Below are 26,484 nucleotides of genomic sequence, written 5' to 3' on the forward strand. Positions count from 1 at the left end.
CCACTCCATACTAGCCATGCTGGCTGACAACTGCAGCAAAAACAGGAGCGAGCCTACGTTGCTACGTCAGTTAAATATTGCAATATTTTTGCCTGCCTCCTTCTCGAACGCTGGAAATTATGAAAAATTCACCCTGACATCGTGCCGCGTGTGTGGGCGTTCGTTTGCCCGGCTTTTGTATAATTTCGTGTGTTTTTATGCCGCAATATTGCTTGCATATTTTAATGAAACAGCCACATGACGGCTGCCGCGCACATTGCTGGCCAGGACACGCCACACCACCCGCCCCCCAAAATCGAGAATTCTTGAGAAAATGCCGCTGGCAGCCGTGACTGACAGCCCCCCGGAGCATTTACGCACCTGACTCCTGGTTCACCCACTCACAAACAACAGTCATAACATATTGACGTGTTAAACTGTGCGAATGGTGCCAGTATTGCAGGCCATATATACATAAAAAGGTACCTGCGTATAGGAGAGTTCATGGCAATAAAATTCGTCCTCAATTAACGAGAAAGCTGTGTCCATTTAAGGGTCACCAAGTCTGCAGTGACCCTAACTTTCGATCAAATCATTTTCTAAGAGTAAGATTATGGTGAAGGTGCGACAGCCTTTGGATCACCGGACAAAGAACAAAGCCGAGATCGTTGGATTGCATTCGTGGCACATCCGTTGTCCGATGCTCGTTCGAAATTGTATCAAAGCAATTGGTTGCTCGAATCCTCACCAGCAGCAGCTTACTTCTTCATGTAGCTCTAACTTTATTTATGAGTCAATGACGTCGCCTGCAACTTCCTGTGACGTGACAATTTCCCCGAGCACTTGGCACAAGGCGTCCTTGCGAGAACGAGAGGCGCCAAATGAAAACACGTGACTCCCGAGCAATTGGTGGGCAACAAAGCTCTACCTTTGAGTTATGGCCAAACGCAATGGTGCACACAAACAATGGAGGCAGCAGGAGGAGCGTGGGATCCACTCCCAAAAACCCGGACACCCAGCCACGCGGACACCGGAAGGCAACCACTGGCCACGTTTGCATTTCAATTGACTTTCCGTGAGCTTCGCTCTCCACCACATCCACGTCCACGTCCTTGTCGTCTTCGTAGTCCTTCGTCCGCCGCAGCTCTGCATTTTTCACGATAAAATCATAAATCAGCGCTGAATCAGGTAAATAAAAATAATGCTCGAACTCTGTATGCAAATTGAACCGAGAGTCGGAGCAACGGAGACTTATTCGCTGAGATTTGCCTGTGCAAAAATATGATAAAACTTGAGCCAGTCAAAAAACTTTGCAACTCTGGCCAAAAACTTGACTTTGCTTATGCGAATGAGGTGGCTGGGTGGTGGCTAAAATGTTGAATAATATTGTTGAAGACAACGCTACATTTTTCTCAAAACTTTTCCATTTTCAGAAGGATTTTAACAGACGTAAATGGAACTGACTGAGCAATCAGACTATGTTAATTAGCCTGCGCACTAAAGGGCATTCCAAATGATTCAGAACCAAGCCAAGGGGTCACACAAGTCGTTGCAAAACTTGGGTTCAATGAATTCGCGGGAAAGAAAAGCAACGAACCAATCAAAATCTAATTAACAAACCAAACCTCTATGAACTAAAGGCATCCTTAGTATATGATTGAAAAGGTATAGTTAAAGTTGATTGACTCCGATGGAATTGGCTGATGAAGAGCCTGTTTTGAGCATCACTTGTGCGTTAGATACACATACTGCTAGTTGCACAAATAGCTCCAAAATTCCTGTGGACTTGTGCGATTGGCTATAACTGCAACCACAACTGAGATTGACCTGCGCTTTATTACTTCAAAAATGCGGCATTTAGCTAATGCTCAAAGGAATCGATCGAGTCGATGATGGCGCATCGCTGGCCAATTATACGGCTTTGAGGGCATCAGTTTGGGATTGGACCGTTCCTCAGGCGTCGACTCGTTAAGTATCCGCAAAGCATGCAATCTCTGCCAGTTACTGGAATTCGGCTTTGTGGCAGACAAAACTGCATTGAAGTTGTTGCGGTTACGGCTCGACTGCCTAGTTGCCCGACTGCATGGATGCCATGGCAATTGGCCAATGCAGGCGTCGTCTTAAAGTAGGCCCAGTTTATTAATTAACGCAACCCGACCGACCACTATTCCGGCTTTGCATCCGGCAGCCCAGCAGAGACGCCTGACCACACTTGGTTTGATTCCAACCGGATGGTAACTTGGAACTGGGTATCCAGTGCACACTGGCATGCATATTAAAGTGCGATTCCCGGGCTCTGGGTATGCTCCTCCTGCATCAATTATGGGCATTCAAAACTGTTTGTAACCATTTCGCAAATGTTCAGCTGGCTAAACAAAAGCCCGCCCAAGCTTCCCCCCATCACCAGGTGGCCCCATGGAAACCGTTTGGCAAAGCCCATTGGGAGCCCAGTGCTTATCTTCACCGGACAGGTCAAGGGCTAATAGGTATCGATCCAGAGCTACCAGCCTATACATTGGCCTTAATATTTTTATAAGACTGATGGTATCGTGTAATAACAAGCATCCAGAAAGCTTGGGGGCGTGAAATTAAGCTGGGATTAGAATATTGTATATGTATATATACATTAACAAGAAGCTATGCTGTGCTTTAAACATATCGAAATAACAAACGAATTTTTATTAAAAATATTTCAGCTTCAAGTTAGCTCGACTTCTTTGGCCTGTTTGAATAGTTCTGCACACACCTACGATCGTATGGCTCTAATTAGGGAGTATGACTCCGGGGCCCAGGAACCTCCTTTCAGTTGACTTCGTTTTCAAAGGCATGCCCCGCATCATTTAAAAGTTATTAAGCACAAATGCAAACAGACGTTCGAGTTGTCTCGAAGCCATGGTTGTGTTTATCAAGACCGTGTGACGTAGATAAATATGCAGTGGGTGCACGGAGAGGGGGCTTCGAGTCCTGGCAGGATTCAAGCGGAAACGAAGCAGCACAGCAATAAATAGTGTTTGATATCAATGAGATTCGAATTATGTATATGATTTTAATCATTTTTGGGTAATAGTCTCTAGTAGAGACATGAAATTTTTATATTTATGCAGCGCATAGATATTTTGCAGCACAAAGTTATATATAAAATCAAGAGGAGAATCGCTACAATATTTTTGCGTGTACGCAAACAGAGACTCTTATAGAAAAGGCACACACACACAGACACACGCACATATGCAGAGTGAAGTCAATAAATTCTCATTTCGCTGGATGCGTGGAATATTTCACCTGCAAACAAAGTGTGCTCTTCGCTACTCTGCTCTCCGCAGACGCAATAATAAATACAAATAAAAACATGACGCATAAAGATTACAGCCACCGCAAGCGAATGCTGTAGCGAAAGGAGCCAACTCATCCAGGAGCTTTCCATCCTGCCAGAACTCCCCATCCCGCCATCCACACACTCTCAATCCAATCTATATTAAGTATACGCACCGTTTGAACCATGCATTTTAATGATGTCTCCGTTGGCCCGGGCTCGTCACCTAATCTTTCGCCCGGACTCCTGGCCTCTCGCCCTCACATCCACCTGCTGTGACGACGTAAATGTTCATTTATTTTAATTAGTATTGAGCCGGGTTGTCCCTGCACTGGCGTCTTCGATAGATCAAGGTAGCAGGATGTGGCGTAGCTCTGAGATTATATCCCGAAATGTTTTGCCACTGGAAAAAAGTTATACAACTTATTTTTTAATACCTATATTTGCTCGATATTTATTAAGCTTAAAACAAAAAACTTTAAATAATAAAAAGAAAGTAGTTATTAAATTAGAAGTAAAATTTTAAAATAACTTTGATGCTCCGATATTGGTGGTTTTGGCCAAAGTGCTCCTAAGTTCGAAATGGGGAAATCCCAGCTTCAGAACGATTCATCTCTTCAAAAAAACATTCAGGAACCTATAACCAATACTGGATCGTGCATCGAAGAATGTGAAAGTCATAAGAAACATAGAAAAGGTGAAATTTGGGCGTTACGAGATCGAAACCACGTCTTCCAGTCCATATCCTGGAATAAACGACAAGGCGATCACCATTTACGTTTGTGAATTCTGCCTAAAATACATGTTCTTGCGGAAAAGTTACTCCTACCACCTGTTCGATTGCACTCAGGAATCGCTTCTCCTGGAAGATAGCCACAGGACGAAAGTAGAACATTTTCATGATATATTAACAATTTGTATGCCAACAATTTATACTAGTAAACTGGTTGCACTCATCTACGAGAATGTCCTTATCTGATTTTATTTTTTGCGATGTACCTTACCTACCGGTCTAATAAAAAATTACATTAGCAAGATAATCAAAATTCAAGGCAGAAAGTAGGTAAAATCAAAGTATTAATGAAAAATCGATGACATCCAGTGGAACTGATTCCTCAAGCCCATTGAAGTGGCTGCGAAGTTTGATTGCGCAACTTTGATGATAGCAACGGGACATGCACTTTAAGTGAAGTCGTCAAAGAGCCTGGCAGTCGGTTGTTAGGCAATTTCAGATCCGGGCAAAGTTGACTTTTGCACTTGCACTTACTTAACCCACAGCCTCACTCAACTCACTTTGCCGTGTTGACGGTGCCGAGTAAATATTTCCATTTATGGTCCCATACACTTATTGAGCGTGGCCATCGTTCCACGTCCGCCGCTTTCCAGGAGCCAAGGGGGCTACGGGGCTACTTGACCTGGACCCGGAGACCTGGCAACTGGGAAAGTCCCTGGCACGTTGCTAATGTGCATAGCCATTAAGTCAGGGCTGCGTGTTTTGTTTACGCAACGGCGTGAGCTCTATAACTTGGCAGGGGATTGGTTGGGTTGTGTTGTGTTGGGTTGGTGCATTCAAAGGGCCCACAATGCTCTGGCATTGCTATTCGACTGTTGCATGTTGCAAGTGCGGCTGACAGGTAACCGGAAGGGGACACCAGAAATTACATTAAATCGAATGGGTTGGGGATAGTTGGACTGGGCTGGGTTGGGTAGGGTTGGGTTGCCCTAACGACAGCTAGTCAAGGCAACCAGCAACATAGCCGGGAAATGGAATCAAAACAAGCAGCATAAACAATTTAAGCAACTTCGTTATTATTATTCGACAGCTTTAATCAAAGCAGCCCTGCTATATTTTCGTCAGGGAAATGGAAATAACTTTCATCAAACGCAGTTAACAAATTGTGTACCTGTATATCTGAACAGTGTGGCCCAAAGACAACATTTCAAGGCATTCCATATTTGGTTTTTAGACGGCTTGCATTGGCCATTGCCGTAGCTGCAGCCGCAACTGTTGTCCTGGGATACACAAAAGGATTTTCAGACGCCCGGGAGTAAATACGCCAGCACTCTGTGGCGGAAGCGAAACCAAACTGCACAGCGAGGCAGCTGAAATTGATTGAAAGAACAACAAAAACGGAAAGGTGGTTGGGCATCCACCAAGTTGGCATCCAGTGGGAGGACGAGAGATCCTGTTTGTAACGAGAAATCCTGCGAAATCAAGGCAAACGTTTGATGTTCAGCCGCGCGAAGACGCCGACGTGGCAGCCAAACAACCAAAAGAGAGCAAGCAAGGGACCCAAAACCCACTCACATCGGAAACCCACTCCACCGCCCAACTTCAAGAACCTATTCAAATAAGCGACGACCACCATGTCACAAACGCAATTTGAATCCACCTCAGACAGTGCCGATGCCGCGGCAGAGTCCCTTAACAACGTTGAACCCCGTGTCGTCTGGCTGAAGACGATTATGTCCAATATGCTGGGAGTTTTTGAACCCAAGTATGTGAATGCAACGATCAGCAAAAATATGCCCGCCGTGGAGAATTTTTTCCAGCGACGTTACGAGACCCAAAACGATTTGGATTTCGTAGTGTTGTTCTTTTGGCGCACCTTTTACGACAAGCTCATCGAGGAGGAGATTACCGTACTGGAGGAGGTGCCACGCCCACCACCCACAGTTCCCGACAAAAAGGGCAAGGGCAAAAAGAAGGGCGATGCCCGGATGGCGGGCGGAAAGTCCGCCGGCAAGGCGGGAGCATCGGCAGGAGCAGCCGGAAAGGGACGCAAGAAAGCTGGCCAGGATGCAGCGCCACCAGCCGGTGGTGATCAAGAGCCCGTCGAAGAGGTCAACACTGGTGGTGAAACCACAGATGCCGAGGTAGAAGGCGAGTTGGAGGGCGAGGAGGAGGCAACCGTGGCTGGGAGTGGCAAGAGCTCAGCTCGATCCAGACGTAAGTCAGAACTACATAATATTTTCATTATTTGGGTTAGTTCTAAACTGAAGAATAAGGAATATCTGCCTTATGATTAAACTTTTACAATTATCTCTCTGTAACCACATAAAAACCATATTTTCAGCCAGCTCCGATACGGAAAACGGTAAATAAGATGGATGCATTACTTGAGTTTCCTTTGTTACTGTCCAAAGATTTTAATTTAAAAGTTTCAGTTTTTCCTCCTTTATTTTCCCCATTTTGGCAATGCATAATTTTGTAGCCCGTCCAACTTGATATCAAACGAAAATCTTGGTCCACACTTTGATTTGCGCCACCCACTTCACATCATAAATATTTAAGGGCCTCATTTTCGTTTGCCCGGCTAAAATTCATTTCTTTTGTAACTTTTAATTTGAATCAGCCATTCCGACGCAGCCACTATTCCACCCAACCGACTCATTTGATTTCCCATTGCCTGGTGCAAAGATAAGAGCAAAGTTTCGCCGGCTCATTCATTGCATTTAAATGGAAGCGCGCAACTTGCCACAATGCAAATTCCGCCCGCTGCACTTTGTTCCACCCCATCAATCTCAATCACAATCCTAATCGCGGCGCTGCATTCGCTTACTCGCTTCTGACACGCCCATTTCGACCCCTTACTAATGCACTCCCCCAAATGTTCCGCCTCCTCCTCCCAAAAGGTAGCAAATTTAGGAAGAAGAAAGCCACTTATGTACCCGTCTACGTGGAAGTGAAGGTGAGCACCCTAATTGAAAGGCACCTGGAGTGTTTGGGAGATTCCTAATTTAAAATGGCTCAACTCCCTGAATTTGATGTGATAGAACATAGTACTAGATAGTAATGTCGCCTAAAATTACAGAAACTTGTCCCGGCATACGTGAAAACCCCACAAGTGCACTGCCATTTTGGAAGGATGGAGTCCTCGGACTTGGATCCGAAGATTAAGTACATATACATCGTGCGAAAAAACCGGAGGGAGATACGTGAGTACATTAAATAATTTAAATATTAAATATGAAATACATTAGGTCTTACATTTACACTGTATTACCCACTTCTGCGTCCCTGCAAGTTGTAAACTTCTATGTCCTTTTAGCAAACTTCAGTGACGTATCAGCCTGCTTTGCCCAAATGCCCCTGTACTTTCTGCTAGGCACCGTTCGAGGGTCACTCATCAACTCGCTGAGGGATGACTTGAACCTGGTAAGTCTGAGAGAACCGTACTGCTGAGCTGCCATCCGTAATCGGACATTAAGAGACGCATCAGCAAACCAAAATCACTCAAACTTGCACCCGATTCGCTCATTTCACACACCATAAACCGTTGTTCAATCAATCAAGGACTTTAAGGCCGATCCAGCATTGTTTCAAGGACTCGTTCTTCCTTCCGTCCGCTTGTCTTTTCATCCCGAAGTCCGCTCTCCGACCGCAAAACAAAATGTTGTGACGAATTGTAATTAATTCCCGAAACAAGGCAGTCATCTATCAAAATGCCCGCTGTGCCGCAAGATTTTTCCGCTCCACTGCACCACTTTGGAGCTGTGAGGATAGCGGGCGGATTGGTTGACTTGGTTGACTCGGTGGGTGGGGCATCACGCCCACTGAACCGAGCCTTAAGCGTTGACCGCCAACGCAAATTGCTTCATCATAGCTCCAAAACGGGCTGCGGTTTCCATTAGACTGCCATGCCAGCCAAGACTTCGGCCTTGTGAATTCTGCGGTCCACAAAGTCGGCAGCGAGTGGGCTTCCATATTATTAGCTTTGCATGAAAATAAATTGGAAAATTGTTCCCTGAAAATCAGTTTTCGGCGAATGGCGAACGGGGCGAATCAATTAGAAAGTCTACACAGACCGCAGGACCTGAACAACGCGGCCTCCAATATCCGGGCACTCCATCTTTGATTCCATTGTACATGTGGGCTCTGTTTTCTTTTTTTCGCCCCAAAATCAGGTTTACAAGAGCGCCATTCAATTTCAATTTCGCGAACCGGCCACAGCGGATAGCCAGCAAATGGACAGTTATGAGGGGCAGGCCGGCGGATCTGGGGGCGGAGGAGCAGGCGGCGCTGGAGGAGAGACCGGCGAGGATATATCCAGCGAGGCCAAGGAATCGGGCCCGGGTCTATTGGAGCTATCCAAACCATCGGAATTTCGTTTGAGAGCGCTTAAACAACAAAAGTATTTAACTTTTAACAAAGGCAGTCAGGGTGTGGCATTCGCTGCTCTGCTGGCTTCTGGGGAAAAATCGGGCCTGGGTTTATTGGTTTCAAGCTGATGCTACTGGTGCTACTGCTGCTGCTGGAGTGGAGGAGTGACTGGGCTCCGATTGTGAATGCTGCCTTTCTTTCAACCAACCCATTCGAGTTTTTTTCTCTGATTTTTTTGGTGCAAATTTTCTGTTTGCTTTTGTTTTGCGCTTATCGCTGGTTACCATCGGCCACAGTTGCCGTTGCTCCCCTTTTTTATGCTCCTTTTCCCGATCCTGGTGCACAGAACCCTTTTCGCACATAAATTACAGCGCATCCGATAAGAAATTTTTATTTTTAATCGGATTTCATGCTACCATCAACGGCGCCGTACTCCGTTGTCGTCGGTGTCGTTGGGTTGTTGTCTTCTGGCCATTTTCCATTTGTTTGGCAGGCAGCATTTATGGCACTTCCTGGCGAGCCTCATTCATCCTTGCATTGGCCTTTCATTGCCGCCTCGCGAATGCCACTTGACCGCCACAGTTAAATTTTCCCCCTTTCATTTCGGGCATCTTTTTTGTTTTAACATTTTTTTTGCCCCTTTCTGTCATGCAGATTAAAAAATGCCAACGCAGGAGGTGCTGGAGTTGGGTTCGTGGCCATATCCTCGTCCACTTCCAGCGGAGTAGCCTTTGTTACGCTTTGTATTTGTTGCTCATTTTGCTTATCGGTAGCCTTTCATTACGCTTTGTGTTAATTTTGCATACTGGACGACCGTTAATTGTGTTTGTTTGTTTATTTGCCAACCCCTCCCAGGAAAATGAAGGAGGCAGAGGCGGCGGCCAAAAAGGCGAAGGCCAAGAAACCGGACGCTGAGCCCACGGAGGAGGAAGAAGAAGCTGACGCCCACAAAGTTGAGGCCCATTTGTCGTCCTCCGAGGAGGAAGGTGAGTAGATGCTTCATGGGAAGCTCCATAAACGAATTGATCGGCCTAGGTACATATCTTACTTAGTTCTCAGAAATACTTGCTCTAGACTTATTAAGAAACTTTTATTTCTATTTATGTACACGAGAAGTTACTTACCCAATAGTTCTTTACAGTGGAGGTAAAAGTCGAAAAGTTGACGATTGGTCAGCGATGGGAAAAGATGCTCAGTGAGACGAAGGCCAAAGTTGAGGCGGAACACGCTGCCGAAGAAGCCACGCCGCCACGCATCACGCCCATCCAGAGGCGGCTACTCAAGGAGATCGAGGAGTTCCAGAGTGAAATAACCTGGACCATCAATCACATTGTCTGGGCCTTCAGTCTGCCGTCGTCGTACATTCTGCCCGGTCAGGAGGCAACGGAATTCGAGGACGCTATCATTAGGGTGCCTGTCGACCCCAAAAGACTGGACCTGGTGATCACATACACCCAGCAGCAGCTGGAAGAAGTGGTAGACGGTTGGATTAAGTACCTCAAGAAGACAATGAAGACGCTTACGGATGCCAAACTAGACGATTTCACTCCAATGGCCGAGCACCGCTACTGGCACAAAATGGAGGTGGAGCTCTACGGAACTTTGGAGCAGTTAAAGACCGAGTTTGTGGTAGCTGTTCTACAGCGTCTGACTGATGATAAATCCCCAGTGCTTGATGAGTGGCAAGCTGTTGTCGAAAAGACAGAGGCTCGCTTCAAGCTGGCCAAGGAAAACTCTGACTACTTAGGAACCATCATAGATTATCTGGAGGTGAGTTTTATAATTCCACGTTTTACAGCTGAAACAAGGAATTATTTCAACCAAATAGCTTATAGTACACTACTTAAATACATACCAGATCCAAGACGTTGGAAACTAAAAAACTTATTTAAAAATGGAAATCATACATTTTATAAGTGTGGCAACGATAAAACTGGAACTTTAATATCGGTTTGGAACTAGTGGTTCGCTCAAGAGCGTGTTCCTTTCGGAACCGAAACATTAGTGCTTAATTTTCGTAGGCCTTGTTAATTTATTGTTGCTCACTTATCTTAATTGTAACCGTAACCTAACCTTAAAGCTTATCTGTGAAAGTACTAATAGTTTTAAATTTCTTTATCTACTCACCAGAAAGTACGAAGCTATGAGAGCTTTAAGATGGTGGTGCTGCAGATCCCCAACATCATGGTTGGGCTTCGTCACATCTGGACCATGTCCAGCCACTATTGCCGTGATCCCGAGATGCAGGTCCTGCTCTGCCAGATCTCGAATGTGTTCGTCCAGAAGGTGAAGAGCATCATCAACTTTGAGAACATATTCAAGTGAGTAAATTTGCAAAGTGCAGTGCGCAACTTATTTGTGAACTAGAGATGAGCGCGTGACGCGCTGGCTCATCGCATCGCATTAATCGAGTTCTTTCTGATATTAAACCGTTATGATGTATCGATGTAAATAATGTAATAAGTAGCATTATTTTGAAGTAAAATAATATTTATCTCGTGGACAGGTACTCAGCGACCTACACCTACGAGACGGCCACCAACTGTGCGAACTTGCTGCGCTGCTGGAAGCAGGCCTACAAGCTCAGTCGCCAGCACATCGAGGATTCCGGGGCTGGATCCCGTTGGGAATTCGACCGAGTGGCGCTCTTCAACGAGGTGAACCACATCCACCGCGTCGCCGTGGACATTGCCTATGTGGGTCGCGTGTTCGTCCAGTATGAGAATCTGTTTGGACACCGCTTGAAAGCCTGCATTGCGGATCCCTCGATTGTGGACAACCTGATGCGCAAGGTGTATCGCATGCTTGACGATCTGATCAAGAGCGTCGACTATGACATGTTCAGGCCGGGAAACTGGGAGAACTGGGAGTACTCGCTGGAGTTGTTCAACAAGCGGCTGGATAACGTGGAGAATGAGGCCAAGAACGTGATCGATCAAAGCATCAACTCCCTGCTGTCCTCTGAGAAGGGTCTCGACTTGGTGGTCAACGCTATGAACATAGACACCAGAGCCACTCTACAGGAGTTTGTGGCAACCAAACATGAGAATCTACTGCGATTCTTTGTGACCGAGATCAACGCAGTTGAGCGCGTATTCACGGTTTGTTGTGATTCATAAAAATAGTCCCCATATAATGTGGTTGCCTTTCCAGAAATTAAAAAAATCCCCGCCCATGGCCAAGCACCAGCCGGCCAAAATAAGTGCCATCTTCTGGGCACGCTTGCTAGGTAAGAAGCTCAAGACCTCAGTGTTGGCATTCAAGAGGGTGGAGGATGAGCCGGCTATCAAGAACAGTTTCCTGAAGCGCAGCTCTTTTAAGCAGTACTTCGAGTTAATGACTGTGATGTTCCAGTTTGAAAAGGTGCTCTTCGAGAACTTCATACAGAACGCCACTTACTTGGTGAACACCACAAACCGATCCAATGTGTTGCGTATTCGCATATGCAAGGAATCTACAAGTAGGGCTTATGAACAGTAGGTTACAAGAGATGGAATTAATCTTTGTCCCCGTAGTGTCCTATATTTCGGAGGCCGTGCAGACCTTGAAGGCCAAGCCCCGACCTGAATTGCAAATGACCAGTGATAGGCGTGTTACTCCCGTAAAGTCTTCAAATCTTATGCCCGTGCAATCGGAAGCGTTTAGTGCCTACAGCGTCGCGGATTCGGCAGGAACGGAAATCAGCTCGGAATCGGAAAACGAGGGCTTGCTAGTGGGTGACACATCACAAAAGAAGCTGATGTGCCGCATCAACCGGCTGACCGTGCTGGTGGCCATGATCATGTGGATGGTCAGTAACACGCGAAAGGCAAATATACAACTTCAGGAATGCACAGCGTTTATTAGAATGGTCAAGGATAAGAAGCCCAAAGATGTTACGGCAATGGATCGGCACTGTGTTAGGACTTGTGAATGTGAGTTATTGGGATATAACAGAGTTGTAATTGTATACACATGTCGTTTTTTCTGCTCTTAGTACTTCAACGAGCAGAGTCCCAGTATCTGCTGCCCATTTGGCGTGAACTCGTTGGGGAGAAAACACTTATCGAATATGACATGGATTTTGTCGTCAATCTGAAGCGCGATGTCTTCGATGTCCTGTTTGAAGCTCAGCAGTTTGAGCATCTTGGCTTTACACTTCCCGCAGTGTTGCGTACTGCGATCATGAAGAAGGACCTGCTCTTCAAGGACTATGAACGGATGACCGAGGTCGTTGACAGGTATAGGTCAATTATCAACAACCTGTCTATGTCAGAGGTGATCTTCCTACGCGGCCACATCTACGACACTGAACTCTTTATTCAAATGGGCGTGGGTCGATACACTTGGACCTCGTTCAATATAGGCAAATTCTGTGATCAAATCAATTCGCAGCTGCGCAAACTGACCTCTATAGTGTCCCAAATTAATTTTATTCGCCTGGATCTACGCTCTCGTATCGATATGATTAAGAGTTTCAATTTGTTCAACCTTGATGATGAACTTAAAGTTGAGGATACATCTAGAGCCTCTGGCGAATCATATCTACAAGATAGAAAGAACGCGTCCCAAAGATTCAAATCGGTCACTGGGGAAACTATAACAATGTTTTCGATCGAAAAAGACGTTCCAGCGGATGAAAAGGCAGAGCAAGCCTGCGGATCCGGCATATATCCATGTCAGGGATATTTCGAACTCTTAGAGGCATCGCGCAATCGAAAGGCAGCCCAAATGAAGAAGCTTTACGACTCCCTGGGCCCGGTATTAGTCAAGCTGGAGAGCTTGGTGTTGGGCACATTTTCTGGAAGGTCGGACCGGATGAAAACCTACTACGAGTATTGGGAAGGAGAAACATTCAAGTGTATTGTTGAGTAAGTAGTTCTCTTCTTCACTAGTTTCCTTATTAGTTAACCTATTAATTCCTTTCTTAGCATGACGTATCAGAATTTAAAGTGCTATATCAACCGCCTGCTCTCAAATAAACCGATGTTTGAGGTAAACGCTGTTCTCCTGATGTCAGAAATCGTCCTTGAGCCTTCGGTTCAGGAACTGCAGAACACCATTGTGACTGCCACTAAGGACTATATATCTAGGTTGAGAATTTTCACCCGTTGGATGACCGGGACCTGCATAGCCTGTCCACTGGTGGAAATGGGCAAACAGTTCAAGTACAATTACACGTACTATGAGGACGTCATTCAGATAAGATCTATTGTGGATCTGGTCATAAACATACACGATTTGGCTTCTAGAGTGGCGAACGAAGCCAGGGCGTTTGTGTCGCAGTGAGTAATTGCTTTATTTGTGGAAGAAAAATCCCAATTAATGCACTTTATGCCAAAGATTCCGCAAGTACTTCAATCTGTGGGCCTTCGAGAAGAGTTTCATCTGCCAGAAGTTCTTGGAAAAACAGGTGACGCTCATCGAAATCGATGAGAAATTTACATTTTACTCGTCCATTGTGGAAACGCTGGCCAACACCCGCAAGTTCCAGGACATCAAATGTGTGCGCATAAATTTGGAGCCCTTGCTGGCGAGCATAACGCAACATGCCCAGGACTGGTGCACCACACTGGGCGAGGAGCTGTTGCGCCATGTCAACGATAACATGAGGGCAATGCGTAACGAAGTCAAAGTGAGTCCTGATTCTCCAAGATTCCACAAACACATCCCTCCTAATCTGTGCAAATCTGTGGCAGACCCTTAGCCTGAATCTCAACAAGACCACACGCGAGCTGGAGGACTTCAAGCTGGTCATGACCACGATTGGCACGGTGCAGTCGTCGACGTTGACCAACGAGCAGAAAATCCACGAAATGCAGGAGACCTTCACCATTCTTAGCGAACACAAAATTATGGTAAGAATCGTCTTTAAATTTTTTGATAGGGTGCCATTGCTCAGTTTTTTCGCGAGCTTCTCATTCTAATCCAATCCTTCTGAAATGTGCACATCCCCTCCGTTTAATGAAAGTTACTTAAGTCTGCCAACCATGGTGCGCTTATTTGTGTATTCAAATGAGCAGTTTTACAAAAATCCCATCGAAATCCCAGCAGAGCTGGACTGAGGCTACTGTCACTGTTTCTATTTCTGTTTACATATGCATATTCGGCGGTCGGTCTGGCCAGGACCATTTGGAAATGGCTTTCCGCTTTTTGGCGCAGCCACCGCACAAATGGTTACGTAAATGCAGCTGCAGCAGCAGCAGCAACAGGACTATCCGTGCCAGAGTCCATGCTCCATAGTCCAGATTAGGATCCGGGCCCGGCCAATGCTGCGTATCCGAATCTGTGTCTGTGTGCTGGCCATTTCGGTATCCGCTCGCTCCGCTTCGCTTTGGTCCATTCATTTATTGATGGCATTCCGTTGCGGCGGCGACGTCGCTTAGCTTTAGCCAGACAAAAAGGAATTAACTTGCATTTTATATAAATTAATGAACGAATGAATGCATACGCCCGCACACAGGCACAGTGTAATACATATACAGCTGAGGATAAGAGAATAGCTTTTGGGATGTTCTCCATGAAATGGTAATATATATCAATCTAGCTTAAAATATGATTTACTTCCGTTTTTAAAGTCTATATAAGAATTTTCTTTCGAAATTTAAATAATAAATAATGAAAATTGGTGATCCCTGTACAGGATATGCAATTTAGATACTCTGTTAGCTACAGTTGTGACCTCACCTGTATGTATTGGCGTTGCAATTGCCGGGAAAGGCCAAATGAAAATTTATGCGGTGGCGGCCCTGAAAGCTATGCTATAGTTTTTTCCACTTCGGGTTGTGGACTGTTGGATGTTGGTTAAAAAAAGTAGTGGGTGGGGGGAGGGGTCAGAAGAGCTTGAATACCACGCTTCGCTGGTCGTTAGTGAATTTCGGCACTTTTCATGATTATTATTTGCACTCAGCCATAATTGAAGGGCACTGCTTAATTTTTATGTGCGTTGTATTTGCATATATTTCGATCCGCAGTTTAATTCACCTCTGCCATTCCAGTTCCCCTACGAGGACATGCTGATGGCCCATCACCTGGAGAAGCGCTGGAAGAGGCTCTTCCTATCGGCCCTGTATCGCTACGAGAAGCTGCAACCAATTAAGCAGAAATTCGCCGACATGACTTCCGTCGAAATCGATGAGTTCTGCGATGATGTAAGTTGTCGGAATGGAGGAAAAGGAAGTCCCCCGGAGGTCCTTCCTTTTCGAGTTGTGGCAATGGGATTAGAGCTGAGGCTGATGCTGAAGCTGAGGCTGCGCTGTCGACTTTGCATTTCCGCTATTTTGCGTTCTTTTTCTGCAATTCTGTTTTGTTTCCTCCCATTATTATTTCCTTTCAATGGCATTTTAATTGGATTTTTCCGCGCGCCCAACCATTATTGTCAATTGTTAGCGGCGACCTCGCTGCTGTCGTCAGCGTAAAATGAATTAACTTGAAGTGTTTATCATTTGAATTAGAGCGCAAGACAGACGGATGTGGTGGCTGGGTGGGTCAGAGGCCACCCATTCCCAGTGCCACTGCTACTTTGTGCTGCACTAACCTTTTCTCATTTGCTTGACAGTTGGCCGAGTTTATCAAGGATTACGACGAGAACGGGCCCGGCTCCGTGGGCGCCGAACTGGAGCGAGGAGTGCGCCTAATGGATCCGTATGGCCAGAAAATAGCCGAACGCGAAACGAGACGGGAGGAGCTGGCCAATGCAGAGCGACTGTTCGACATGGCCATGGTTGATTACCATGAGTTTGCGCGGGTGCAAACCGAGTTTGAGGGACTGCAGCAGGTGGGGTATTCTTAATAATAAATATCCTTACTTGTTCATCAGATATTTTCAAACCCCATTCACTCTGGCAGCTGTACAAACTATACAAGGCGCAGAAATACGCTCGCGAAGGATGGGGCAAGACCTTGTGGGCCGATCTGGATCCCAATGTACTGACCGAGGGCGTCGAGAGCTATCTGAAGGAGTTCCGGAAATTTACCAAGGCGGTAAGCTTTTTCTCCGGGGCGCGGCAAACTTTGCCAATTAAACAAAGTTTTTCGGCCTGCTTGGATTTTCATAAAATTACAGGACGCCTTGGAACAACAAAAGCAAAATACTTATGAACAGTGAACTCACTGTGAAAAGCGTCTTATGATGCCACTTTTACGCTCAAGCATGTCGGGCTATTCAAATAACTTAAAAGAAAATCTCACAATATTAGAAAAATCTGGTGCTTCCACTCGGTTTGCTTTCAAAAGCGTGCGATGGGAAACCCATTACATCCGTTTGCTGGGTATTTTCTTTTTTCATACCTATGGCCTTCCATGAGGTTTCCCCAAAGCTTTAGTTAAACAAGAAATGAGAATTTTCTGGCCACGCCTTGCAGCGACAAAATTTTGCACCTAAACTGATTATGACAAATTGATTTATTTACTTCACTAACAAGTTTTTGAGGAATTTCGCTGGCCGGGCTAAAAGTTTGTTGCAGCCAAAACTTTTCGCCCATCGCCCATACAAATGAAGTGGGCGTGGTACCCCCGAATGGCGCGGCCCAAAGCATCGGTGGCCATTCTAGGTGGGGTTGGCTTTCTGGCATCATAACTCCTGCGGATAGAAGATTAGTATGGCAAATATTTCAAAAGCACCGCGATTAATATAAACAGCGTAGTGGGTGCAAACAAATTTGAATATAATCATTCGACACGCACATATTTTACTGCAGTTTTATCGCGCATAATTTCGGCTGCCAGTCCCCAAAGCAGTAACTACTGAAAGGCTCTACATAATCAGCGTCCTAAAATGTAAATCAATTTGTTCAATATTGAAAATAATTAAAATGCCAGCGGCCTGTCCATGTCATCTCCCTCCGACACTTAAACCCCTATAACTCGTCCTGTCCATCGACTTGTTGACAGTGGTGCTGCATTGCTGCTGTTGCTCCTGTTGTTGCTATTTCAATTTATGTCCTGAATGGTCCGGAGTGCCGTGCATTTTGCATGTGCAAACAAACGGACGGCAGCCCGGCGTGCAAACAGACTGCGCTTTTTGGCCAACAGCAACGGCAATGATGGGAACGATGGGAGTTGGTAGCTAAAACATAACCGAGACCACTGGCCGCAGGACGCGCGTTCGTCATAATTCAATGGGGGCAACCACAGGCAACAACCACACTATTGTTTCAGCTGATTTTCAGCCAGCTAACTAACCATCCACACCCCGCTAACCAATGGGAACTTTTCGTTCTCGTTTCCAGGTGCGCACCCTGCCCGTTGGCGTCCAGCTGGAGATCCACATGAAGCAGTTCAAGGGCACTGTGCCGCTGATGGTTAGCCTCAAACACGAGGCCCTCAGGGAGCGCCACTGGCTGCAGTTGATGGAGAAGACGGGTCAGTACTTCGACATGTCACCGGCCCGATTCACGCTGGAGAACATGTTCGCCATGCAGCTGCACAAGTACCAGGAGATCGCCGAGCAGATCCTAACCAATGCCATCAAGGAGCTGCAAATCGAACGGGGTGTCCAGGCTGTCATCGAAACCTGGGCCTCGATGGCCTTCAAGACCTTCAAGCACTACAAGGGATCGGATGATCGGGGTTGGGTGCTGGGTCCGGTGGACGAGATCATGCAGATACTCGAGGATAATGCCATGAATCTACAGTCGATGGGAGCCAGTCAGTGAGTATCCCTAAGATATGAGATAAGAGCCCTAGTTATTATTATATTTATTTGTATATCACCAGGTTTATTGGACCCTTTCTGGAGACGGTGAACAAATGGGAGCGTACCTTGGCCCTTATCTCGGAGATCATCGACGAGTGGTTGGTGGTGCAGCGCAAGTGGCTCTATTTGGAGGGCATATTCATTGGCGGCGACATTCGCACCCAGCTGCCGGAGGAGGCGCGGAAATTCGATGACATTGACAAGTCGTATCGCAGGGTGAGTAATTCGTGGTATTTGCTGGTCCTGGTTATGTAGCTATTGGGTTATTTGGAACGCACACTTAGTGTCTGCCTACAATTTATTTGAGTTGATTTAATGTGTGCCGACAGTATGGCGACTCCTTACTTAACGGTAAACATAATACGCATGCAAACGACTGCTTTTGTGTATGCGTAATTGCGTAGCCGCACACACACCGAAATACGTTAGGATATCCCAGGATATCCCAGGAGCCGTAGCACATTACACATACGCAACGTTAGCCCGAGCAGTGTTTACAAATGCCAAGCACTTTCACCTTCCACTACCGACTGCTTTCTCCCCGTTCCCCGGTTTGCACGTGGGCGTGTGTGGGGGGGATAGATTTGTGTTTGTGTTTGGCGCTTAACTTCACTTAACCTTGCCAACCACTGGATTCCTTCCTTCGTTTGCTTTACGTTTCATTTGCAACATTTGCCGCCATATTTGATGCCATTTGTGAAATGATTTATTATTTTGATTTGCTCTCGACATTCGTGTTATGTTCCATACTCTCTCGATTGGTAGGGCCTCCTACTTGACTTGACCGAATTAAGATCCTTGAGTTCGGGCTGTAGTGCCACTCAGGATTAAAATTACTTTACACAATTTAAGTATTAGTATAAGTTTGTTTCACAGCTTGAAGCAACAAAGATTGCATTCTTGGAAGGGTTGTAAGTGTAAGTATTATAGAAACGTTACAGATTCAATTTACATTGAAGAGTAATGAGGGTCTTAAAAGCACGTTGGTAAATTTGGTAGTTACTAAAGACTAAAATTATATAGGTAGGGAATATGAGATGCCATATATCATACACCATAACCATTCCCACTTTCGTCTAATATGTTTGATTGTATTTGGGTTGGTCGTTGCGCTCATTGCCTTTCATAATAATTTACTGCCCCGACTGGCGATGCCGCGTTCTGGTTGCTGACTCCTGCTCCCAGCTCCCTCCTACATCTTTCTCTCCATCTTCCATTGCAGATCATGGTCGATTGTGCCAAAAATCCGTTAGTGGTGCCATTCTGCACAGTACCCGGTCGCTTAGTGGAAATACAGGGCCTGGGCATTGGCTTGGAAAATTGTCAGAAGTCGTTAAACGAATATTTGGACTCGAAGCGTCGCATTTTTCCGCGTTTCTATTTCATATCCACCGATGAGCTGCTCTCCATCCTGGGCAGCAGTGAGCCATCTGCAGTGCAGAACCACATCATTAAGGTGGGTATCGGGTGGGTTCGGTTTGGGTTCCGCATCTGGTTTCAAGTTGGTGGGTGTGCTGCCCTTTTGGTGGTGACAACAACAGATTTGCCAAACTGCCAGCGACATTATTTTTATGTACAGCGGGGCGTGTGTGTATATATATATATATATATATATGTATGTATGTATGTATATACCATAGAGTCTTGCCATAAAAGTTAATGTCACTGTTTATTCGTTCTGGCCAATGTCCATGGCGGAAATTACGCCAATTTCTGCAACACATGCACGGCTCTGGTCTCGTTTCGTTCCGTATTGGGACGCTTGAGCCGTGGTAAATTTTTATGAATTTATTTGGCTTATAAATAATATATATATTTTTTCTTTCCTCCGCCCCCGCCCCCTTCCGTTTGCATTGATTTTGCAATTTTCAGATGTACGACAATATCAAGTCGTTGCGCTTGGTCAAGGAGGGCAGCCAGACGATTGTTACCGGCATGGTTTCCAGCGAGGGCGAGGTCATGGAGTTCCGGAACTCTGGTAGGTACTGCTCCATTCCGTTCGGGAAACGGATTCGGGGCAATCCAGCATCCACGCACTGATTGCCAATTTTAAAATTGAACTTTTTTATGGCAATATTGTCTGCTGCCTGCCGGCTGGCCAATTTCTTTTAATTAATTTGAAGCCAGTCGCAGTTGGCATCGCATCGCATCGTGGCGCATTGACATGGGCATGGGATGGGCTTGGGCATCGGCATGGGCCCATCAGCCAAGCTGGGGATGATTGCTCCTCTGTTCTTACTGCCATTGTTGTTGCTTTATTGTTTGTTGTATAACACTTATTGATATTGGCAACTGGGGTTTATTTATGCGGTTATTGTCTTTTCTTTTCGCCTGCTTCTTCCTCCTCCGGGTGCGATGAATAACAGCACGGGCAGCGGGACGCGTGGAGTACTGGATGAACGATGTCCTGGACGAAATGCGCCGCTCCAACCGCTTCATAAACAAGACGGCCATCTACGACTTTGGCACAGATCTGCAAATTTCAAGGTAAGTGCTACCGTCAGCTGGGCATAAAACATATTTAATGCCCCTGTCCTTCCGCTTCCTTTTCGTATCCTTCTGGTGGGGAAGGCAGAGTGAGTCCTGGGTGGGTACCAGAGTGACACTTCGGCAGCCAATTCCTTTTATGGCCGGCGATTTACATTGCGGGAAGTCAACTGCTCCGACTCTCATCCAGTTCCCACTCCGGTCGCGACTGTATAATTTTGTCATTTCGCGCGATTTATTATTTTGTTTAAGCCGTGGGGCGCATGGCCTGGCATATTTATGGCCAATTGTATTAAATTGACAGTCATTGGCCACTTTCGATTTCAACTTTGTTGTGTCCGCAGGCCCGACTGGCTAATGAACTACCAGGGAATGGTGGGTCTGGCTGCGAGTCAAGTCTGGTGGACGGCAGAGGTGGAGGAGGCCTTCGACCAGGCCCAAAATCATGGAAACATGCGGGCCATGAAGGATTTCCTGGGCAAGAACAACTACCAGATCGAGGAGCTGGTCCTCAAGGTGCGCTCCAACCTCTCCCGCAACGATCGACTCAAGTTCAAGGCCCAGTGCACAGTGGATGTCCATGCGAGGGACATTATTGACAACTTTGTGCGGGACAATGTCCTGGATGCCAGCGAATTCAGCTGGGAAAGTCAGCTGCGTTTCTACTGGATTAAGTTCTACGATAATCTGCATGTGCTCCAGTGCTCCGGAAGCTTCGACTTCGGTTACGAGTACATGGGTCTTAATGGTCGCCTGGTTATTACTCCCCTCACGGATCGTATTTACTTAACTATAACCCAAGCTCTGCTCATGAATCTGGGTGGTGCTCCTGCTGGACCAGCTGGAACGGGTAAAACGGAGACGGTCAAGGATCTGGCCAAGGCAATGGGCCTTCTTTGTGTGGTGACCAATTGCGGCGAGGGAATGGACTACCGGGCAGTGGGCACCATACTTTCCGGCTTGGTCCAGTGCGGTGCCTGGGGATGCTTCGACGAGTTCAATCGTATCGACATATCGGTGCTTAGTGTGATATCAACCCAGTTGCAAACCATCAGGAATGGCTTAATAAGAAAACTGGATCGTTTTGTGGTATGTAGTAATAAGATTAGCCTTCAACTCTGTTTAATAATGATTTGTATCAGTTTGAAGGCGTTGAGATCCATCTTGATCCCAAATGCGGCGTGTTCGTGACCATGAATCCTGGCTACGCTGGCCGCACGGAGCTGCCAGAGTCCGTTAAGGCTTTGTTCCGCCCAGTAACTTGCATCAAGCCCGATCTAGAGCTAATCTGTCTGATCTCGCTGTTCTCTGATGGATTCCTTACAGCCAAGGTGTTGGCCAAAAAGATGACCGTTTTATACTCCCTGGCGCAGGCGCAGTTGTCGAAGCAGTGCCATTACGATTGGGGATTGAGATCCCTCAACTCCGTGCTGCGAATGGCTGGCGTAATGAAGCGGCAGTCTGAGGATCTACCGGAGGCAGTAGTACTGATGCGAGTGCTGCGTGACATGAACTTCCCCAAATTCGTGTTCGAGGATGTACCATTGTTCCTGGGACTCATCAAGGATCTGTTTCCTGGTATCGATTGCCCCCGCATCGGTTATCCCGACTTTAATGCCGCCGTGCGTCATGTGCTGGTCAACGATGGCTACATATTGCTGCCCGATCAGGTGCGTCTGTCCATTGGTTTGTGCCCTGTCACTGTCGTGTTGACAGTGGCAACAACCCATAGTCAGCCGTGTCACTCTCCTGGCGGCCATCACTTTGACACTTTGTAAATTGCGCCATGTCGCATAATCGCAAATGAAGGAAATGTTACAAAGCATTTTGCACCGGCTTCTACGGTGACCCACCGCCCACGTCCAATTTCAACTTTGCTTCTCCAACAACTGCTGACAATTTTCACTAATACAATTTTCCATTTCTTCTTTCTCTCCTCCATGCACGCTATTCTCGAACTACTGGCAAAATCCTTGCCACTTTCATCAAACAAAATGTTGCGCAAATGTCGGCCACCTCCTGCCGGAAATGGACAACTGCTGGACATGCGATGTCACCCGGGCTCGGTTCCTCCCGTCCGGGCAACACCATTTATGACAACTAAATCCCCACAATGGCAACGCCTTCTTCGTCCTTTCGAAAAACTCTGGCTGGCAGGAGGACAAAGTAGTGCAAATGTACGAGACCATGATGACCAGGCACTCGACCATGTTGGTGGGCCCTACAGGTGGCGGGAAAACTGTCGTCATAAATGCCCTGGTCAAGGCGCAGACCCACATGGGCCTGCCCACCAAGTGCCTTGTGCTTAACCCCAAGGTAAGTGGACCCATGGTTCCATCCCCCGAATTTGGACAAGCGCACAAATTGCCTCCTCCTGCGGCACTTTTAGTTTGCTCCGTCCTTTATGAGCTTAGGTGCATGTCCTTTGGCCTCGTCCTGTCTTCAAATTGCACTTTTCTCTGTTTTTCGCATTTTGCTTTGGCAAATCCGAGTTGTTAAGTGCTTGTGAAATTGTTCAATTGCATGGACAGTAATTACTCCATGCAATATTGAAAAACATTGATACTGCAATTCCGAAGCAATCAGGCTTTGGTCCACAGAAAACCCAAACATTCTATATAATTGTGCATACATTAGGCTTTAAGAAAGTATCATTGGGGAATGTATACGGTCATGTTTATCATCATATTTTTATTTGCAGGCCTGTTCTGTGATCGAATTATACGGCTTTCTGGATATGGAAACGAGGGATTGGATTGATGGATTGTTTTCAAATATATTTCGTGAAATGAATAAGCCCATCGAGCGAGAGGTACGTAAAAAGGGGCTGCCTTTTTGGGTGGGATTAGGGGGCTCCGATGGCAAGCCACTGGGAAGGTGCGGGTGCCAACCCGCCGGGAATTAAAGTGCAGCATCAGCGAATCCGCATCCGACAACGACCACGCTCAATGTCGTCCCGCGTGGGGCGCAAATGCAGGTGCTTGGTGGTTGCGTCGCATCATTCATGCGGAAATCGCGTTCATACAGTAATAAGCCGGGATTGCATAAAAACTGAACGCTGGGTATATGGGTTTGCTAAAAATTCACAATTTCTTAAACATAAATTTCATTTAGTGGGGAAGTTTCGTAGAGTCTATTTAAATCTATTATTTATTTACCTTTAAAAATTTATGAATATGTTAAAAATATTCCGAATGGCCATCAGTTATAGCCATGTTGAGGTAATACCTTGTAATGCCTTGTAGGGTAAACTAAAAAAGAATGTCCATGAGATTCGGTCAATTTTTTATTGAGTGAATCCCTGCTGATTTTCGTATCCAAGCCAAGCTCATTCATTCGGCTCCGCAGAGTAATCACTCGTGGGTGGTAAGCTGGCTGGGGGCAGCTGGGTGACGACGAAAACTCGGGTGACAGGCGTTGAGTAACGCACTTAGGCTAATGCAACCCAATGCCAACTCACCGACAGGAGCGACGTTACGCCTGCTTCGATGGAGATGTGGATGCTCTGTGGATCGAAAACATGAACTCGGTGATGGATGATAACAAGCTGCTGACTTTGGCTAACGGCGAGCGCATCCGTCTGGAGAACTACTGTGCCCTGCTCTTCGAGGTGGGCAATCTAAACTACGCCTCTCCAGCTACCGTCTCCCGGGCAGGAATGGTTTACGTGGACCCGAAAAATCTGCGATACAGTCCGTTTTGGCAGCGTTGGGTGCTCACCCGGCCGGAGCCTCAGCGGGAACTCCTTAACGACTTCTTTGAGAAGATTATCACGCAGTCCATAGCCTTCATTCTGGAGGGCCTGGATGGCACTACTCAGGGTAATCCCTTGAAGCTGGTCATAATGCAAACGGACCTGAACATGGTAACTCAGTTCTGCAACCTTTACGACGCCCTCCTGCCCAACTATGTTATGGATAGTAAGAACTACGATGAGCCGGTGCAGCAGAACTACAATACAGACAGTCTGGAGTGCTGTTTCCTGCAGGCGGTCTATGGGTCCATGGGCGCTTGTCTCGTGGAGAAGCATCAGCCTGTCTTTGATGAGTATATGAAGCGCATATCCGGCTTTCCGTTAGTGCAGGACACGCCGGAGAATCCCGCCTCTGGAGGCCAGTTTCCGCAGAGCAAGCCCACACTGTACGACTACTTCTGGGACGTCAAGGACAACGTTTGGAAGGCCTGGGAATGGGTGGTGCTGCCGTACACGCACGACCCGCAAGTGAAGTTCAGTGAGATCCTTGTGCCCACTGTGGACAACACCCGAACCAATCGGACTCTCAGTCTGATGAGCGAGGTGAGTAGTGCCTAGCTGTTTGGGAATGTCATTACTCCCAGCTTCTGGGAGATGCCTTATTAATGTTTGTCCCTATTTCGATTGCGTCGCTTAAACTCCAACTCCAATCCCGTTTACAGATCAAACGACCCGTTCTGCTTGTGGGAGAGGCTGGCACATCAAAGACGGCTACCATCATGCAATATTTGCGCAATCTCAATCCGAGTGTCAACGTAATTGAAAAATCTCTCTGACAAACGTCGCGTTCCCGGCTAACATGGCGACCCCATCCTTTTCGCTTCCCTTTCAGGTCATACTCAATATTAATTTTTCATCGAGAACCTCATCGCTGGATGTGCAGCACACCCTGGAGGCGGCCGTGGAGAAACGCACCAAGGATACGTACGGGCCTCCGATGGGCAAGAGAATTGCCTGCTTTATTGATGACATGAACATGCCGCAGGTGGATGAGTGAGTTCACGTCGTTACAGCAGCAAGATAACGAAGCGAATTCCGGCTCCATCTCATTTCGCTTATCTCCCTCCCTCGCAGATATGGCACCCAGCAGCCGATTGCCCTGCTGAAGCTATTCTTTGAACGCGGCGGCATGTACGACCGCGACAAGGATCTCAACTGGAAGAAGTTTAAGGATCTGACCTTCTACGCAGCCATGGGAACAGCGGGTGGCGGAAGGAACGAGGTGGATCCCCGATTTATCAGCATGTTCTCCACCTACAACATCATATTCCCCAACGATGAGTCCCTCATCCAGATATACTCCTCCATCTTCAAGGGCCATATGGTGTTCGTGAAGTTCCAGCCCGAGTACATGCCTATAGCCGACATGATTGTCCATATGACACTAAAACTTTTTAAGGTAAGTTTTAAGCATATAAGCATACCTAAATCGAAGGAGGTCTTCAGATTATTTATAAAAATGTATAGTGATATTCTATAATACTAACCCATTATTATTTAATTTTAATCATTACTTATAGAAATTACGTCTGTAATTACGTCGTTCAAGTCAACTTTATGACTATGGTTGGCTTTCGAATTTCATGCCTCAGAAATACCGATTATGAAATGCATTTTTGTGACATTTCAGATATTTCTCTGACACCCATATAGACTCTGAATTTATTTATCTGCCTTCGGTTGAATTTTTTCAATATCAGTGAACACCTTGACTGCATTCAGTGCAAATTAACTAGAAGAAATCAATTCCTGAATAATGCTTTAAGGCCTCTCACAAATTTTATGAAATTCGATTTACATATGCAAATAACGACAATTTTTCATAATCTGCTTTGCTGTGCCGCTCACCTCCTGCCACGCCCCACTTGCCCACCCCCGCCCCCGCTGTACAATGGAAATGGAAATTATTCAATGGTCTGTAATGCACTACGACGTCGGGCTTCGTCGTCCTCTCCATCGTCCTTGTTCTCAATCTCGTAGCTGCTCCATTGGTTTTTCGAGTGCAACTCAGTGCCGTAGTCGCCGTAGACGACCCACCCGTACTTGCACCACCAATCCACTGCACTCCAGAACCACTCCACTCTGCCCTTACAATGGTCACCCGCCTCGACGGCTGCCTAGTTGACTGTATCTGGCCCTCCGGCCCTGGCTGTGGATGTAGATGTATCTGT

General features: G+C 46.5%; 1 protein-coding gene and 1 long non-coding RNA gene across 2 annotated transcripts in view; one reads left to right on the top strand and one right to left on the bottom strand.

The window, feature by feature from the left end:
• The window catches only part of LOC117142668, a 126,151-nt gene extending 116,542 nt beyond the window's left edge, over nucleotides 1–9,609 (bottom strand). Inside the window, exons 1-2 of the long non-coding RNA XR_004459569.1 lie at nucleotides 9,521–9,609; nucleotides 3,469–3,695 (exon numbers count right to left, since the gene is read on the bottom strand). This is a non-coding gene — a long non-coding RNA (uncharacterized LOC117142668). The remainder of the gene's footprint in view (nucleotides 1–3,468; nucleotides 3,696–9,520) is intronic.
• LOC117142661 (dynein heavy chain 10, axonemal) overlaps nucleotides 5,544–26,484 on the top strand; it is a 32,381-nt gene continuing 11,440 nt past the window's right edge. Inside the window, exons 1-31 of the mRNA XM_033306789.1 lie at nucleotides 5,544–6,242; nucleotides 6,929–6,984; nucleotides 7,108–7,231; nucleotides 7,345–7,451; nucleotides 8,201–8,427; nucleotides 9,252–9,382; nucleotides 9,538–10,166; nucleotides 10,527–10,717; nucleotides 10,903–11,497; nucleotides 11,550–11,856; nucleotides 11,912–12,310; nucleotides 12,373–13,246; nucleotides 13,307–13,660; nucleotides 13,719–14,010; nucleotides 14,075–14,233; nucleotides 15,374–15,526; nucleotides 15,934–16,152; nucleotides 16,224–16,358; nucleotides 17,606–18,027; nucleotides 18,093–18,288; nucleotides 19,295–19,528; nucleotides 19,945–20,050; nucleotides 20,439–20,559; nucleotides 20,904–21,648; nucleotides 21,702–22,229; nucleotides 22,717–22,875; nucleotides 23,261–23,371; nucleotides 24,026–24,856; nucleotides 24,976–25,068; nucleotides 25,146–25,306; nucleotides 25,388–25,712. Of these exons, the coding sequence (XP_033162680.1) occupies nucleotides 5,660–6,242; nucleotides 6,929–6,984; nucleotides 7,108–7,231; nucleotides 7,345–7,451; nucleotides 8,201–8,427; nucleotides 9,252–9,382; nucleotides 9,538–10,166; nucleotides 10,527–10,717; nucleotides 10,903–11,497; nucleotides 11,550–11,856; nucleotides 11,912–12,310; nucleotides 12,373–13,246; nucleotides 13,307–13,660; nucleotides 13,719–14,010; nucleotides 14,075–14,233; nucleotides 15,374–15,526; nucleotides 15,934–16,152; nucleotides 16,224–16,358; nucleotides 17,606–18,027; nucleotides 18,093–18,288; nucleotides 19,295–19,528; nucleotides 19,945–20,050; nucleotides 20,439–20,559; nucleotides 20,904–21,648; nucleotides 21,702–22,229; nucleotides 22,717–22,875; nucleotides 23,261–23,371; nucleotides 24,026–24,856; nucleotides 24,976–25,068; nucleotides 25,146–25,306; nucleotides 25,388–25,712 (9,567 nt within the window). The 5' untranslated portion in view covers nucleotides 5,544–5,659. The remainder of the gene's footprint in view (nucleotides 6,243–6,928; nucleotides 6,985–7,107; nucleotides 7,232–7,344; nucleotides 7,452–8,200; nucleotides 8,428–9,251; nucleotides 9,383–9,537; nucleotides 10,167–10,526; nucleotides 10,718–10,902; nucleotides 11,498–11,549; nucleotides 11,857–11,911; nucleotides 12,311–12,372; nucleotides 13,247–13,306; nucleotides 13,661–13,718; nucleotides 14,011–14,074; nucleotides 14,234–15,373; nucleotides 15,527–15,933; nucleotides 16,153–16,223; nucleotides 16,359–17,605; nucleotides 18,028–18,092; nucleotides 18,289–19,294; nucleotides 19,529–19,944; nucleotides 20,051–20,438; nucleotides 20,560–20,903; nucleotides 21,649–21,701; nucleotides 22,230–22,716; nucleotides 22,876–23,260; nucleotides 23,372–24,025; nucleotides 24,857–24,975; nucleotides 25,069–25,145; nucleotides 25,307–25,387; nucleotides 25,713–26,484) is intronic.

Source organism: Drosophila mauritiana, chromosome 3R (genome assembly GCF_004382145.1).
Source record: "Drosophila mauritiana strain mau12 chromosome 3R, ASM438214v1, whole genome shotgun sequence".
NCBI lineage: Eukaryota > Metazoa > Arthropoda > Insecta > Diptera > Drosophilidae > Drosophila > Drosophila mauritiana.